Genomic DNA, 16,214 nt, shown 5'->3' on the forward strand with positions numbered 1-16,214 from the left:
TGGAAAGCTGGTTGAGTTACTGGCGGCTGGGATTCTGGGGTTTGGAGCTGCCCCGGACCCCAGATTTCCCCAGACTCCCCTTATCCCCTACTGTGCAACACATAACATCCTGACGATGGAATCAACAAGCAACAGGAAGCTCATCCGCCCGGGCAAGCATGTCACTCGGGCTTGCACTGGATGCCGCCAGCGCAAGACCAAGTGTGACGGTGCTCGGCCGCAATGCGCCAACTGCCGCATTCACAATCAGCAGTGTGTGATGCCGCAGGGCGTCGACAAGCGAACAGTCCCCTCGAAGGAGCGATATTCACGTCTTGAGCAGTATACCCAGTCCCTGGAATCGGTACTTTTGAGCAACGGCATCACACTACCGCCACGGATGGACATTTCTGCTTTGACTCCAGATTCGGGCGCTCTCAATCCCAATCCCGTGGTTCAGACTCCGGCCTCTCGAGATGACAGCTCCTGGGGTAGCATCTGTGACCCGCCCATCGAGGGATCTGACTCTGCCATTCCATCGCTCCTTCAAGATATGGAGAGCCCGGTTGATTTGCTGAGTGAACGATTTGGGTCACTGCAGCTGGCGGACGACGGCCAGGTTCGGTTCTTCGGCGCGACCTCCAACCTGCACATCCAGCACGTGGGATCCTTTTCGTTGGCAGACCCGAAGATCCGCTCGGTATACGGTAGTGAAGGGGATATCCTCCGACATGCTGGGGTTGGTGAGGCCGTGCCAGAGCAGCTGGAGGACCACCTCTTGCGTTTGTACTTTTGCTGGGAGAACCCGAATATCCCAGTCGTGGAACAAGACGTCTTTTACGCGCAGCGGGCAATGTACCGTGCAACTGGCCGACCATCCCATCTCTACTCCGAACTTTTGGCTAACACAATGTAAGAACCCGCCTGCCTACGACTTCGATGCCACAGGGTGCTGGTATTAACCGCTTGCAGGTGCGCAGTTGGAGCAGCTCTTACACGCCGACGGCCCTGTGGCCTCCCTGAATCCTTGGCCGAATTCTTTAGTACTCGAGCAAAGGCCCTTCTCGAAGTCGAGATGGACGCACCTAGCTTGTGCACAGTGCAGGCGCTGGTCATACTGAGCGGAGTCGAGGCATTGCTGACGAGGGATGCCCGAGGATGGCTCTATAGCGGTATTTAGGAGATATCCCTACAGATACAGCGACTAACAGAACTCCGTTTACTTTTCCAGGCATGGCGATGAGACTCGCAACAGACCTCGGGTTACACCTGGAGCCCTTGCAGTCTGCTCACGGAGAGGGTAGCAGTGCAAGCGAGATGAGGATTCGGAGGGTCGTCTTCTGGGGCGCATACATACATGATCGGTAGGCAATCCTGGTCTCGATACCATCTTGCTGGCAATTGCTGACCACTAGATACAGCATGTGGAGTTTCTATGTCGGCCGCCCCGAATCACTCGACGAGAAGCATATATTTGTCGAACCCTTGAAAGCATCTGATATCGTACAGGGTGCTACCTGCTGGCAGCGGTATATCGATGAAGATCATGATCTAGATCCAATATCATTGCCTGGACTGTTTGGGGAAGTCGCCCAGTACACAGTGTCATTGTGCCGCAGAATGTCGCATATCCGCCGAGCCTTGTGAGTACAGCAACACCGGGTCCCAACAAGACTTAAACAGCTAACTCCGGGCTCAAGATACAATTCTCTCCATCCGGGTAAAGCAGAGATTATGTCCTTGCACAGCACCGCCCGCGAGCTCAGGGCCAACTTGCTCTCTTGGGCAGAGACCCTCCCTCCGTCGCTCTCCCTACGAGACGACAAGGAACAACCTCTGCCACCCCATGTGTTACAGCTCCAGTGCGTATATCTCCTCTTTGCACGCGATTGGCAACTTACGCCCCCCATTAGCATGCAGTATCACGCTATCCTAGTCGTAATCGACAGGCCATTCACCTACGGGCGATATCAAGGACTGCCCGGACTGACTGCAGCAGATATCGAAGAATGCCACAAGGCATGTACAGACGCCGCCATATCAATTACCAAAACACTACAGGTCTTTCGTCATCGCCACGGAGCGCGGCAAATGAACATCCACACCGTTCATTTAATCTTCACCGCCGCGTTGGTACACATCCACAACGTCTTCTTTGCCCCAGCCGAGGATACACGTACAGCAGCACGTAGCCATTTTCGCATTAGTTGTCAGGTACTATTGGAAATTGGGCAGGCGTACAAGAATGCTCTCCGGGCACTAGAGATCGTTACATCTATCAAGTCGAAACTGGAAACAGCCCAGCGCCCGCGGCCTGGAAGTGACGGTGAATACAATGGTGGGCTGAACAAACGGGCGCGATTGGATGCGCACGGCTTACCGACACCAAGTGTAAGCGCTGGATCGGGTGCTGGAACAGAGCCTCTGGTAGCCCCGGCGATGGAGGGGCTTGACATGCTGGAGGAATGTTTAGACATACCGTCTTCTACAACGTTCCTGGCCACGGACAGCGGGTTCCCTGAGAGTTGGGGGTGGGTATCACCGCCTGGCTCGTTTTTCACGGGTAGTGAGTAGGAGAATTTAAATAGCAAGACTTTAGTATTGGATCTGGCTGCAGCGTAAAATCAAACTGTCACCGCTAGACGACCGCTCCTAAGCATGCACAGCTGGTGGTTATCCTGCTACCTCATATATTCTAGTCCTCACTCACTAGTGACAGTGAAAGCCGGCAGGAATCCGTACTCTTTAGGAATATTGCAATGATCTACTGGACAGTAGCGACAAAAGGGATTTGTCCCCCAGGGGATCACAGATGCTCGATCTTGTCAGGCCGTCTCCAAATGCGCACGGTTCTTCTGTCATGACTATTCAAGCACTGACTCATGCTGCCGTTCCTGATATCAATTGTCCAATTCCTAGATAGGTCTGCGCCGCATATTTATAAAGCTAGCTTTCTCTAACCCCGGAAGAGGGGGCTACACAGCCGCCCCGGTACTGCTCACAATGCCTGCCACCAGAATTAACCACAATTTCAAACATAAGGAGCTGAGTTACGATGCTACTCCCAACTATCAGCCCGCCATCAAGGTGTCAGTCTTCTTTAAAAAGCTAGAGGGTGTCACCTTTGAGACATTTTTCGAGCACTGGCAAACCGTTCATGCAGACCTTGCCATCGCCACGCAGGCCTTTCAGAACCACATCCTGCGCTATGCCCAGGTGAGATAACGAACAGGATAAGTCTAACTGTGGTTAACGCATATATAGCACCACCAAACCCCGGAAATGAAAGAGCGGGCACGCAGCCTTGGAGAGGGTGTTCTTGAATACGACGGATGTGCTCAACTGTGGGTGCGGACTTGGGACGACTGGTTGGCGTTTTATAACAGCAAAGAGTACGCGGCGGCATTGAGTGACGACTGTAACCTTTTTATGCAGCTGCCGATGACTTATATGATTGGATATGAGAACCTGGTAGTTGGGGATGCCTCCAGGGTTATTGGGGGGCAGGATGGGCTGAGCACGGGGAAGTGACTGGGCAGATGTACACAAGTCGAGGGCATGAGTCAGTCTATACTGTTGTCCCCTATATAAGATGCAGTTAGCCTACATTGGCTCCAATAAATATAATTCCAATCCAGAATTCCACCTCAGGTTCAAGGATAGCCCGCCAACCATGTCTAACACCTCAGTTTCCGCCCCTCGTCCCCTTGTGTGGCTTATCACAGGCTGCACTTCTGGGTTCGGCCAGTTGTTTGTCTCTGCGATTCTTGCACGGGGAGATAAGGTCATAGCCACAGCACGAAATACATCTTCCCTCGAGGAGTACGCGAATAGCCAGAACATACGACTCCTCCAGCTCGACGTGACAGATCCCCAGGATGCTTTAGACAGCAAAGCAGCCGCAGCTACGGAGTATTTCGGTAAAATTGACGTTCTCGTTAACAATGCAGGATACGTCTTATCAGGAGTCTGGGAAGAGGTCAGCCACGAGGAACTGCTTCACCAGTTTCGCACCAACTTCTTCGGGCACATCAATGTTACCCGGGCATTCCTGCCTCATATGCGTTTGCGGCAGTCGGGAACAATTGTATTTATGAGTAGCATCGCAGGCTGGCTGGGCGTTGCGGCAGGGGGCCCTTATTCTGCTTCAAAGTTTGCACTGGAAGGTATGGTCTTATAGTATACTCACGCCCCTATTGCTAACGCCTCCGTATACAGGAGCGGTAGAAAGCCTTGAAAAGGAGATTCTGCCTTTTGGAATAAACGTCCACCTCATAGAGCTCGGCCAGTTCCGTACGAATATCCTGGATGGTGGTCGTCGGAGGATTGCGCGTCAAAGCCCCGCCATAGATGATTACAATCCTGCAGTAAAGGTACTTGCAGATAGACATGCTGAGACAAATGGTAAACAACCTGGTGATCCCACCCAGGCTGTCGAGCGGATACTGGATGTTGTGAGAGGTGAAGGGTCGATGGCGGGCGTTGAGAGCATTCCCCTTCGAGTCGTTTTGGGATCAGATGCTCAGAGCATTATTCGCAATAAGTGTTTGGAAATGCTGGGACAACTAGATAGATTTTCTGAATTCTCGCGCAGCACAGACTTCCCAGACGCAGCGGAGGTCAAAGACTACAAGTAAAACAAGGCTCGTGGACATAATCAATGAATTTATCTACATTTTCTGTATTTTCTAGCTGCACACTATTTGAACAGTATACCCAGACGCCCGGCCGTCTTTCCTGTGGACATCAAATCGATCATAGTGTGGATATCATCCAGGCTGTCAAACGTAGTCAAATGGGACTTTATACCATGTTTGTGGCTGAATTCAATGGGCTCCCTCATACGCTGGGGGATGCCACTGCTCACCCCCTGGATCCGGTACTTCCCCAATAGGATATCGAGGGCATTGATAGAGAGATTGGACTTCGGGATCCCGACCACCATCATGAGCCCATTTATCCTAAATACCCTGTTAGCACCTTGCCGACAGGGGCTACCCATTCATGCAGTGGCTCACCTTAAAACGCTGGGAGCCGTGGTGTATGCGGCGTTCGATGCACTGAAGACAGTCGCCGCATGTGCTCCCCCATTTGTCAGGACGGTGAGTTTCTCTATATAGTCGCTGTCGCTGTGAGAATTGTATGTGATATCGGCGCCTAGCTCTCGCGCCGATTCCAGCTGGGCGTCTGATATATCAATGCCGATCACCTTGAGACCCATGGATTTGGCATATTGAATTGCTAGATAGTTGTCAGATCACTGGAACCGTCAATTGAAAACCCCAGTTTACCTAAATGCCCTAGCCCACCGCAACCGATTACCGCCAGCCATTGGCCAGGTTTAAGATCACACTGTTTGACGGCGTGGTATGCTGATGGACGTCAGTTGCCTTACACTACAAGAGGTGAGGCTGAATGGTGCCTACCTGTAATCCCGGCGCAGAATAGAGGTGCTGTCGCAGCCATGTCAATGTCCTCCGGCAGCACCATGGCGTTACGATAGTCCGCGACGGAGTACTCGGCAAAATGGCCGTGGGTTGTGAATCCGTGAAGACGGCCCGTACCCTCTTGGCAGAAGAGATTGTGCGTGTTGCAGCCTTCGCAGTCGTCTGGTTACACTCAACTAGTTGGCGTTACTGACCTCGCAGCAGGAGTCGATCAACATACAGCAGGCATAGCTGCATCCCAAGCAGCCGACTTTGTCGCCGACCTTGAATCCGGTCACCTTGCTTCCCATTGCCGTAACAATGCCGGTATTTTCATGGCCAAGAGTCACCTTGTCCATCGGTGGCTTCTCCGCAGTGTGCCCCCAGAATAGCATCTACATGCGTTAGCATTTTGTCACTTCGAGCAGCTAAAGGAAGGGAATGAGTACCAGATCGGAATGGCAGAGAGAGGCACAGACATTCTTAATTAAGATGTCGCGCTCCCCTATCTCTGGGATAGGGATGTCATTTACTTCTACCTTGTTCGTTGTCTTGTTCCGTTAGCAACACGCGATGGCCCTTCTATGGGTGTACATACCGTGTTGTATTGGGCCGCGCGCATCGTAACCGCCATTTTATCAGAGGGTGCAAAGATGTTTTCTTTGATCTGAGAAGAGTCCTGAAGTATAAGTATCTTGGATCTACCCGAGTGGAGTTATTGTCCAGGCATGCCATGAATCCATGCTAACTTCCGTGCCGCCATGCCCTGACTCAGATGCTCTGCACGGCGGTCATGACTCGTGTCATTTTGAATTGGCGTGGTAATACATCCAGTTGCCGACATGTACCGCAACTAAGTCAATCATGCTGTCGCTTGGTAATCACGGCTTACCGACCAGCTCGTAAGGGAATTCCATAGTGGTGCTAAAGCGACTTAAAGACATAGAACCCCCGTAGTGCAAATCATCTATTTCCGTCTTCAATTTACCTCTATCTACCCTTGTCTTGGTCTTCGCCCTATCATGGAGTTTCCCACACTCGCATCCCCTCTCAGGATTGGGGGACTCGATGTTAAACATCGCGTAGTCATGGCGCCTCTAACTCGCTGCCGCGCGGATGATGAACATGTCCCTCTACCTATCTCCCTTGAGTATTACGCGCAACGGGCAAGTGTCCCGGGCACCCTGCTCGTGAGCGAAGGCACCTTCATTTCCGCCCGGGCGGGTGGCATGAACAACGTCCCTGGAATCTGGAATGAGGCCCAAATTCGGGGCTGGAAAACAATTACCGACGCGGTGCATGCTCGAGGCAGCTACATATTCTGTCAACTCTGGGCATTGGGACGCGCCGCGATCCCAGAGATTCTTGCCAAAGACGGCAAAGACGTTATTTCGAGTGGGGATATTGCATTGATGCAGACGAGTGCCACTCCTCGTCCGCTTTCCAAGGAGGAAATCTGGGAATGGATTGGTGACTATGCAACAGCGGCTAGGAATGCGATTGCAGCCGGGTTCGACGGGGTTGAGATTCACGGCGCGAATGGCTATTTGTGTGATCAATTCCTGCAGGATACCTGCAATAACCGAGTCGATCGGTGGGGTGGGAGTGTTGAGAACCGGTCGCGATTCGGACTGGAGGTGGCCAAAGCCGTCTCGGCCGCGGTGGGATCGCATCGAACGGGTTATCGGATCAGTCCCTGGAGCACCTTCCAGGGAATGCGCATGCAGAACCTACAATCACAATTCACCCACCTGGTAGAAAACCTCCGCTTGCTGGACCTCGCCTACCTGCACGTGGTTGAGCCGCGCATATCGGGCGCTTCGACCGTCGAGGCAGAGGAAGAAGACCACACCTTCCTGCTGCAGGCCTATGGCTGCGACCGTGTGGTGATTCTTGCCGGGGGGTTCACTGCGGACTCTGCGGAACGGACAATCCAAGACTATCAGCATTCCCAGATCGCCATCGCGTTTGGCCGTCACTTCCTCTCTAACCCGGATCTCCCCTTCCGCCTCACCAAGGGCATAGAATTGAACCAGTACGACCGGCCCACCTTTTATACGCCTAAATCCCCAGTGGGATATGTCGATTATCCGTTCAGTGAATCATTCCTCAGTAGCACAGGTGTAGCTCTCAATTAAACGCGCCCTTGCTTTTTCGCTTTTCGGTACCTCAGTCTTTGCCGTAGATGGCCGGTATCATCTCCGGCAAGTAGTCTTGGAAAGGGGCCAGCACCGTCCAGTTTGAGAGTTTCCGGACGTGCTTTTCGAAGATTTGATTTAGTTGCACATTATCAGCGTGGGTGGAAACTGCATCCATGTCATCGTATGGCCAGTTAACAGTGACGTTCTGTGAGTACAGCTCAGAGAAGACAGCGAACGGATATTTATCAGGCTGCTCTATGAGCAGGTCGCGAACACGGGGCCTTCTATATTGTTAGATCACGGTGTCCTTGGTATATGGGTCATTTAGCGGCGTCACATACCAGGGAATATTGTCAATCCAGGCGGGGTGTGGAACGGTGATCTGGGTTGCAGTTGGCCGTAGCCAACGAGGCATCCCTTCGTAGTTGATATCTGTAGGTGATATTTGCCACTGTCCAAGGTAAGCTTGCATCAAGACAAATGGGGGGGGTGGACGTACTCGCATGGTGCGATACATTATGAACATAAAGCCTAGCTTCTGCGGAATCCCAACATGGGGGAACGTGGTGAGTACTTCTCCCAACACCCTGCTTGCAGGATGAGATTCTGGAGTATAGGGTCCCGGATGTAGGATGGCTTGTAAGGAGGGCTGCAACGGACCCAAGACGGTCTCGATATCATACCCCTTGGCTAGCATGGAGCGCCGTGAGTCGATGAAATCGAGCAGGATCTGATCCAATGGACATGTCGCGGATGTGTGCTTTGGTAAGACAGAGGAAATGGTCGCGCCAAATTGTGGTTGGTAGAGCGTTAAGTTGAGCGATGGCCAAACCGGTCTGATGGTACTGTTAGGCGGGGTCATTATAGGCTGTGGCAGGCTTTGAGAGACCTGCTGCATATGCTCGTCTGCAGACAACTTTAGTTTCCATCCTAACTTAGACCTAGCCCGAACACTAGATTCCTTACCTGGCGGTGGGATCGGATCTGAATGTTGCGTGCCTCCACTCTGGCCCAACGCTGTCGACGTCCCAGTAGACGAGACATGCATTTGACCCAGGGGCATGCTTGTAGAGCCCGCGAATGTTGTTGTCACATCTTGTGCCGGGTCAGGATGCGTGTAATCATGGGTATCAATCGCCCTAGCTGCTTCGCCTGACGCCTCCTGTTGGGTCCCATCGTAGACCGGTCTGGGCTCTTCGTCGGCTGCAGAGAAGAGGGTCAGCAAGACGGCCTATGAGGGCCAAGGATCATGGGCATCATACTCCGTGCAGGGGCCTCCTCGCTAATCCTAAGATCCGCGATCGGGCTTTCAGCTTCATCGACTGCCGCGCCATTATCGTCGTCATCACCATTGCCCCCCTCGGCCGCCCAATTGAGCGCGAATTGACCAATACTGTCGAGATATGACCTCAATTTCCGGTTCTCGTCGCGTAATGATTGGACCGACTTCATCAAGTTGCGCTCACGGACCGAGCAATCGGCCTTTGCACGAGCCAGGTCATCTTCTAGATCCTGAAGCCGGGACTTGACCCGCTGGCGGAGAGCGCGCTGGGTCTTGCGATCGAGATCGCGCTTATGCTGCGCCTGGTGCGCAGTCAGGGCCGAGACCTGCCTGTTCCGCCGGGAGCGAGTAATGGGAGTGCTGGAAGTCGGATTGGGCATGATTCAGGAACAAACGGTGATAAGTGATGCGAGGGGTTGAGAGTTGAGGTGGGGAGATGGTGTTGGTATGAGTTGGTGTTGAATGCCTGAGTCAGTAACACCTGAGTCATGACAGGGTGTGCACACATAACTTGTGTCCATGACTCATGCATTCTGGTGCATAATTATATACTCCATTGTCCAGTCCCAATTCCTATACTTTCTTGCAGAGAGCAACAAGCGATGCTAAACGAATATTGAATTATCGAAATATGGATTTGGAACGGCATCTGACCCAGCTCTTTATCAACAATACTGTGAGTCCTTCCTGGATCGAAGAATCAGCAGCCGATATATATAGTAACACAGCTCGGGTTAGTATGTGGACTGTCTAAACAAAAAGACGTAAGCTCCTGTTTCTAATTTCTATTTTATTATCGTCATAACCCGAATATAACAGCATCACGGTCCATAGCCCTGCTACCGGCGATCTTGTCAGTGACAAGATCCCTGTTGCGGGGGCAGACGATGTCGAGGCCGCCGTTCGTGCTGCCAACGACGCGTTCGCCCCAGATGCTGAGTGGCGCCGCATGTCCTTTCCTGACCGTCAGAAAATCCTCCTCCGTTTTGCCGACCTCCTGGAGGAGAACCAGGAAAGCCTGGCATATCTGACGCGGTTGACGCTCGGGGCCCCCTTCCTGCCATTTGGAAAGTCGGAGATTGGAACCGCCATTGGATGTTTTCGCTGTAAGTCAAGAGGTATGAACATGTTGCCTGATTCTTACCAGTCGTAAACAGACTACGCAGGATGGATCGATAAGTTCGGAGGACAATCATTCCCTGCCGATGATGGCTTCTACAAGATTGTCCGGAACGAGCCTCTTGGTGTCGTCGCTGGGTATGTGTGCTGGTTTCAGCATTCCACTAATGAAAGGAAGTAAAGACTGACCATGAGCACAGAATAATCCCGTGGAATGGACCTTTAGCTTCAGTTGGCCTTAAAGCGGCCCCAGCTTTAGCTGCAGGGAATGTCTTCATTCTCAAGCCCAGCGAAAAGACCCCCTTGATGGCAGCCGCACTAGGTAAGTTGGTGCTGGAGGCTGGTTTCCCCCCAGGCGTGTTTCAAGTACTGCTCGGCGATGGGAGCACAGGTGCACTCCTCGCAAGCCACATGGAGGTGGCCAAAGTGAGCTTCACCGGTAGCGTGGCCACGGGAAAAGCGGTGCAGGTTTTGGCTGCAAAGAGCAATCTTAAACGCTGTACCTTGGAGCTCGGTGGTAAGAGTCCAGCAGTCGTTTTTGACGATGCCGATCTCCCCAATGCCATTGAATGGTAAGTCACCAGAGGTTTGTTGAACGTACGCATTTGCTAAAGTCTCAGGTGCGTAAATGGCCTGACGAACAACTCCGGTCAGATCTGCTTTGCGGCGTCGCGCGTATACGTCCAAGAGGGTATTTATGACAGGTTCCTAGCTGCGTATCAGAAGGCCTTCGAGGCTAAACGTACAGTGACCGGGGATCCTAACGTTGCAGGGTCGGAGATCGGTCCTGTTGTTGACAAAGCCCAGTATGACCGTATATTGGGGATAGTTGATAATGCCAAAGAGGAAGGCCAGGGAACACTCCTAGTAGGAGGAAAGCCACTCTTCTCTAAGGTCGGCTATGCACCCTCGTCTGAAACGTTGGAAGATATATGCTAACGGATGTAGGGCTATTATGTTGAACCAGCCATTTTTACCGACACCAAGCCGGATGCGCCCATCTATAAAGAAGAGATATTTGGTCCTGTCGTGGTAATCAACAAATTCAAAACAGAAGAAGAAGTGCTTTCCCGGTCTAACGACAGCAAGTATGGACTGATGGCGGGCGTATTCACCCAGGATATCAATCGCGCGCTCCGTGTAAGCTCTGGGTTTGACTCCGGGGTGGTTGGAATCAACTGCATCAGTACAATCAATTTCTCGTGCCCGTTTGGGGGTACAAAGCAAAGCGGCTTGGGGCGGGAACTGGGGGTAAATGCCTTGCTGGCATATACTGAGCCCAAGACGGTGTTGATAAACATGAAGTACTAGTTAGGCTACAACTACAATACACTTGCAGTTTTAACTGTTGCACAACCAAACCATAGATGAATTGAAGAAGCCGGTAACAGGATATCATGAAAATACTTTCAGGCCAGTAACAAAAAACCATAGAGCTACTGCAAGGGACCGTCAAGTGGCCAACTCTGGGTCACTCGTCGCACTTGCCGTAGAACACGAACGGCAAGGCCTGAGTCATGGCCGATCAAGACACGCTGCGTATCTGACGAGGCAATGGAATCCTGTCCAGTTCGGCCCTCGGGTATAACCAGAGAAAGTTTCCTTGGACAGTACTCCCCGCACCCCACAATGGCTCGTTACTAGCCTGGAATTCCTTAAAAGGGATGACAATGCATCAGAAAATGACAGTCAATAGCACATCGAAGTATCAAAATGGCACCTCAGACTCTACGCATTGCATCGGCTTCGGGATCCGTTACAGATCGGCGACATGCCCTTGCTGACCTGGCCAAAGATGAAGACGTGCACTTCATTGTCGGTGACTGGATGTCTGAATACAACATGACAACCAGGGGTGGAGGAAAGGCGAAGGGCAGGGCCACATCATCATCTGAATTCGAGACATCCTTCATGGAGGCCATTGAGCCTGCATTGGGTGATATCGCAGAGCGCAAGATCAGAGTGGCCGTCAACGCAGGCGCGAGTGACACTAAGAAACTACACGATACCCTGACTGGGGTAATCCGGGCTAAAGGTCTGGATTTGAAGGTGGCGTGGATTGAAGGCGACGAAGTATCTGGCCTTTTTGAGCAGTCCGTCAAGTCAGGCAATGAGTTCAAGAACCTTACTACCGGTACAGTGAACCACTATGCGAGTATATCCCGGTGCTAACACGTAGACTGCAACAGGCCAAACCATATCCAACTGGGAGTTCACCCCCATCTATGCGCAAGCCTATCTCGGAGCATGGGGGATTGCAGAAGCACTCCACCAAGGCGCTGACATTGTGCTCTGTGGACGAGTCACTGATGCCTCTCCCACAATTGGGTGTGCTGCATTTTACTACAACTGGAAACGAGACGACTACGACAAACTGGCTCACGCATTCGTTGCAGGTCACTTTATCGAATGCTCAACCTATGTGACTGGAGGGAACTTCTCAGGGTTCAAATCCCTACCCAGTTCCTCCGTGGACCTGGCGTTTCCCATCGTTGAGATAAGCAACGACGGCCCATTCGTGGTTACGATGGAGAAAGGGAAGGATGGAATGGTGACTACTGAGACCTGCAAGGCACAGCTACTCTACGAGATCCAGGGCCCGATGTACTACAACCCCGACGTCGTTGCTGTGCTAGATGATATCAAGATTGAGCACGAGGGATCAAATAGAGTGTATGGAGCCCAGTTCTAATTAAATGTCTAGGTGCTAACCAAAGACCTAGCCGCGTCTCAAATGTCAAGAGTATCAAGCCACCGCCGACAACGAAGATCGGTGTCACTGCACACGGCGGGTTCCAAGCAGAGGTCCACTACTTTCTCTGCGGCCTCGATATCGACGAGAAGGCTGCCCTGCTGGAGCGACAAGTCCGACACCTCCTAGACGAATCCCAGTATCACACGCTGAAATTCCGCGTCAACGGCTCCTGCCCTTCGGATCCTACAAACCAGGACGCAGCCACTGTGGACCTGCGCATCTTTGCACAGTCTCGCTCGGAGGAAGCACTTTCCCAGGCAAATTTCTTCCGTCCATGCACCGATACGATTATGCAGAGCTATCCAGGAGCGACATTCGCGGTGGACGCTCGTCAGGCTGCCCCGAAACCGTACTATGAATACTTTGTTTCTATCTTCCCACAGGATCAGATACGGCATATTTGCCATCTACCATTCAAAGAAACGAGTACGGTAATTGAACCACCAAAGGACACTGTCCCGTTCCAGTACGACCAGCCGTCATATGAAACGAAGACACCATACAGTCTCGATGTGTTTGGTCCAACGACACGGGCACCACTAGGCTACGTGGTACATGCCCGCTCGGGTGACAAGGGGTCGGACTGCAATGTTGGCCTCTTTGTCCGTAACCAGGATGAATGGGACTGGCTACGATCTCTACTTACGGTGGAAAAGGTCCGGCAGTTGCTCGGCCGTGATGATGAAGGTCAGGGCATCTTTCGCTTCGAGCTGCCACATATCTGGGGTGAGTAATGAACAACCGTTAAGCACTAAGACAAATGCTAATGTTTGAATAGCCGTGCACTTCCTACTTAAGGACCATTTGGATCGTGGAGTCTCTTCCAGCTCGACATATGATGTCTTGGGAAAGAATCTGGCTGAATATCTGCGCTGTAAATGGGTCGATATCCCTGACAAATTTCTGGCGCGGGGTAGGATCTAGATATTACCTTGATAGGGCTATCGCCTGAAAATTTGTAAATAGCCCTGTCCCTCGCTGATATAGTTATCATATATACACACCTTCGATCGCCTACACAATTTAAACTGAGGAGAGCCAAAGCATTGTTATTAGACTCAGACACAAACAGCCCATCTATAATGGAGCACAAGTAGCTTGACCACTAGGAAAGGATATTATATGACATTGCGGGTGCGGTATTGCTTGTCCAATAGCTCATGGGAGAAGACAGTGGGACTTGATTGAATAATGCTCGAGTGGAAGTATTACCGTGTCGAATGATGGAAAAGGTCCAAATTAGAAGCCGATGACAGATGGTTGTATCTTATTTTTGTTTTGATTCTATACCCATAACACCCATCCTATACGAAGTAACTACTATCCTTTGGTATATCTCAACCCTATACTTGTCGCCATGAACTAGACGTGCTCAACCTGACCATCCCTACCGTCGGCCTTTACTTCAAACTCAACTGATGAGCGGGAGGTGGCGGATTGTGTGCCTTGTGGTGCTCTGTTCTTGACAAATATATAGTCGATTTCCTCCAGTGTCTTTCCACTGGTCTGATGTATGGTTAGATTATGCTAGGATAAGCTCGAGGAAAGCAAAGCCATACCTCTGGCAGCAAAAAGTACACAAAGGGTATACTCAATGCGATCATAATGCAGAACAGAAGGTAGATCTTCCAGCCGGTATTCTCAATGGCGGCAGGGGTCATATAGGCAATCACCTTAATGGAACAACCAGGTTAGCTGGGTTCCCTTATGCACTTAATGGCAAGCAGAAACAGGTCGACTCACGAAAGTCCAAAGCCATTCCGAGAAACATCCTACGGCTGCTCCCACATGGCGAAGGTTCAACGGCGTGATCTCCGGTGCATAGAGCCAAGGGACACTATTCCAGGACATGCCAAACGAGAACTCGTATATGACCAACATAGCAAGTGCTAGGCGAGACCAGGCCGGAGTGGCGAGCGCAATTGCGACTGTGAATAGCACCATCGTGATACCCAGCATGGTTGATCCATACATGAGTACTTTGCGTCGACCCAGCCGGTCCATCAGAAGCATCGGTGGGAATGTGCCAGCCCAAAAGGCAATTTGAATGAAGCCAGCAACTAAGCTGCTCGTTTCCCGAGTTAAACCCACGTTTGCCTCGAGGACAATGGTGACTGTCGATAGTGTCAGCGGCTTCACGACCCTTAGTGTGTTGTCCATACCGTAGAATGCAATGACGTTGATGCCAGTGAATTGCTGGAACAGCTGGATAAGGAAGCAGAGTACCAGCCTCCTTCCGTTCTTCATGCTGGTGTTGTCGAAGAAGATGCTACGGAAGCTGAGACTGGAGTCATTTTGCTCAAGGGAGACGGCATGTCCCATTTCATTGATGATGGAAACCACATCAGCATGATCATCGGGTTTATCAAGGATACGCGAAAGCGATTGAACAGCCTCCTCTCTCCGTCCCTTGGAATATAGCCATCTGCACGTGTTAGCCTTATAAGCGGTTGGGCAACAAGGTGTGCCGTTACCTGGGTGACTCCGGGATCAAAGGCATTAATAAAATGGTGACTATGGCGAATACATCCTGGAATGCGAGTGGAAAGCGCCAGACAACCTTTAGAAATCCATTAGAATCTCGGACCTGGGATATCGGAAAGACAAGCTGACATCTCCTGTCTGGGTACGGATCATGCCGTAGTCGAGCCAGTAGGCAACAACAGTACCGAACTGAGTAAAGTTAGTAATAAGGAAGGATATAACGCATCGAACGGTATTCGTACAATAACAATCGACATCTGAATGGCCAGAGACCGTCCTCGGACAGTGCTCTTCGACGTCTCAGAGACATACACTGGCACGGTCGACGTGTTTAGCCCTACCAATCCTTGTCAGTGTCTTTACTGGTGCACACGCCATTTTGGAGCACCGATACCATTCCCGATGCCAGATATTATCCTCCCTGCGATGAGCTGACCAGCACCAAAGGTACTCGCCTGGATGATGCCACCAACAATCATGGTGAGACATCCATATATGATTGTCCGCTTGCGGCCGAGGCGATTGCCCCAGATTGCAGCTATCAAACATCCTCCAAGGCACCCAATGTTAAAGAGAGCAACAATGGTTCCGAGGAAGCCAGATGTGGGATTTCCAATTGCTGAGAGAAAGCTTGGTTGCGAGACAAGGCCGCCGAGGACACCCTATGAGACGGTTAGCAAGAATTTGGATTCCGGATGATAGACCAGTAACAACCTGATCGTAGCCGAACAATAGATATGCACTGCCAGAGCTTGTGGCTATGGCAAGCCTCAATGCCCTTCCCCTAAGATTCAACATTTTGGAGCACGAGGTCATAGGGAAATGGATGGGCGTTGATATGGAAACAAAGATGTGTTTTATAGGTTTAGACTCGGCTCCCTTGCTCCATATAGGAGATGCGGGGGCTAGCCACCCCGGAATTTGATATGAGTGGACTAAAGAAGATTCCCCGCGGGGCCCCAGCCATTTAAATCCGTGAGGAGATGTAGTGTCGATCTCGGCTGTTTGGACAATTTGGACAAAGCCGG

At 51.5% G+C, this 16,214-nt stretch overlaps 9 protein-coding genes across 9 annotated transcripts; 6 read left to right on the top strand and 3 right to left on the bottom strand.

The window, feature by feature from the left end:
* Positions 1 to 115: 115 nt before the first annotated feature.
* Positions 116 to 2,553, top strand: ASPVEDRAFT_89491 (Zn(II)2Cys6 transcription factor; the record flags this gene model as incomplete). Its single annotated transcript, XM_040818627.1, has 5 exons — positions 116 to 891; positions 952 to 1,151; positions 1,211 to 1,343; positions 1,401 to 1,622; positions 1,680 to 2,553. The coding sequence occupies 5 exons, from the start codon at positions 116 to 118 to the stop codon at positions 2,551 to 2,553; spliced, it is 2,205 nt and encodes a 734-aa protein (XP_040674024.1).
* A 415-nt stretch (positions 2,554 to 2,968) lies between these two features.
* On the top strand, positions 2,969 to 3,583 carry ASPVEDRAFT_47436 (EthD domain-containing protein). Its single transcript, XM_040813783.1, has 2 exons — positions 2,969 to 3,195; positions 3,244 to 3,583. Exons 1-2 carry the CDS (start codon positions 2,983 to 2,985, stop codon positions 3,508 to 3,510), a joined length of 480 nt encoding a protein of 159 aa, XP_040674025.1. The 5' UTR covers positions 2,969 to 2,982; the 3' UTR covers positions 3,511 to 3,583.
* A 35-nt stretch (positions 3,584 to 3,618) lies between these two features.
* Positions 3,619 to 4,971, top strand: ASPVEDRAFT_392825 (SDR family oxidoreductase). The gene is made up of 2 exons (XM_040811888.1): positions 3,619 to 4,145; positions 4,198 to 4,971. Exons 1-2 carry the CDS (start codon positions 3,653 to 3,655, stop codon positions 4,614 to 4,616), a joined length of 912 nt encoding a protein of 303 aa, XP_040674026.1. The 5' UTR covers positions 3,619 to 3,652; the 3' UTR covers positions 4,617 to 4,971.
* Positions 4,679 to 6,039, bottom strand: ASPVEDRAFT_89494 (uncharacterized protein; the record flags this gene model as incomplete). Its single annotated transcript, XM_040818629.1, has 7 exons — positions 4,679 to 4,940; positions 4,998 to 5,220; positions 5,271 to 5,351; positions 5,406 to 5,588; positions 5,647 to 5,800; positions 5,855 to 5,956; positions 6,004 to 6,039. The coding sequence occupies 7 exons, from the start codon at positions 6,037 to 6,039 to the stop codon at positions 4,679 to 4,681; spliced, it is 1,041 nt and encodes a 346-aa protein (XP_040674027.1).
* A 388-nt stretch (positions 6,040 to 6,427) lies between these two features.
* ASPVEDRAFT_57410 (alkene reductase) lies at positions 6,428 to 7,543 on the top strand (the record flags this gene model as incomplete). The annotated part of the gene is made up of 1 exon (XM_040815333.1): positions 6,428 to 7,543. One exon carries the CDS (start codon positions 6,428 to 6,430, stop codon positions 7,541 to 7,543), a length of 1,116 nt encoding a protein of 371 aa, XP_040674028.1.
* A 31-nt stretch (positions 7,544 to 7,574) lies between these two features.
* Positions 7,575 to 9,208, bottom strand: ASPVEDRAFT_89496 (bZIP transcription factor; the record flags this gene model as incomplete). The annotated part of the gene is made up of 5 exons (XM_040818631.1): positions 7,575 to 7,827; positions 7,888 to 7,997; positions 8,046 to 8,452; positions 8,513 to 8,749; positions 8,809 to 9,208. 5 exons carry the CDS (start codon positions 9,206 to 9,208, stop codon positions 7,575 to 7,577), a joined length of 1,407 nt encoding a protein of 468 aa, XP_040674029.1.
* A 251-nt stretch (positions 9,209 to 9,459) lies between these two features.
* ASPVEDRAFT_155956 (uncharacterized protein) lies at positions 9,460 to 11,330 on the top strand (the record flags this gene model as incomplete). Its single annotated transcript, XM_040808495.1, has 7 exons — positions 9,460 to 9,504; positions 9,567 to 9,592; positions 9,648 to 9,934; positions 9,986 to 10,085; positions 10,148 to 10,519; positions 10,568 to 10,841; positions 10,896 to 11,330. The coding sequence occupies 7 exons, from the start codon at positions 9,460 to 9,462 to the stop codon at positions 11,256 to 11,258; spliced, it is 1,467 nt and encodes a 488-aa protein (XP_040674030.1). The 3' UTR covers positions 11,259 to 11,330.
* A 330-nt stretch (positions 11,331 to 11,660) lies between these two features.
* ASPVEDRAFT_143737 (acyclic terpene utilization AtuA family protein) lies at positions 11,661 to 13,626 on the top strand (the record flags this gene model as incomplete). The annotated part of the gene is made up of 4 exons (XM_040807940.1): positions 11,661 to 12,081; positions 12,137 to 12,620; positions 12,671 to 13,428; positions 13,481 to 13,626. The coding sequence occupies 4 exons, from the start codon at positions 11,661 to 11,663 to the stop codon at positions 13,624 to 13,626; spliced, it is 1,809 nt and encodes a 602-aa protein (XP_040674031.1).
* A 335-nt stretch (positions 13,627 to 13,961) lies between these two features.
* On the bottom strand, positions 13,962 to 15,984 carry ASPVEDRAFT_66328 (sugar porter family MFS transporter; the record flags this gene model as incomplete). The annotated part of the gene is made up of 9 exons (XM_040815874.1): positions 13,962 to 14,208; positions 14,262 to 14,375; positions 14,446 to 14,816; positions 14,865 to 15,127; positions 15,177 to 15,262; positions 15,316 to 15,375; positions 15,429 to 15,523; positions 15,581 to 15,848; positions 15,901 to 15,984. 9 exons carry the CDS (start codon positions 15,982 to 15,984, stop codon positions 14,065 to 14,067), a joined length of 1,485 nt encoding a protein of 494 aa, XP_040674032.1. The 3' UTR covers positions 13,962 to 14,064.
* Between the last annotated feature and the right edge of the window lie 230 nt (positions 15,985 to 16,214).

The sequence above is a fragment of the Aspergillus versicolor genome (assembly GCF_001890125.1).
Source record: "Aspergillus versicolor CBS 583.65 unplaced genomic scaffold ASPVEscaffold_15, whole genome shotgun sequence".
NCBI lineage: Eukaryota > Fungi > Ascomycota > Eurotiomycetes > Eurotiales > Aspergillaceae > Aspergillus > Aspergillus versicolor.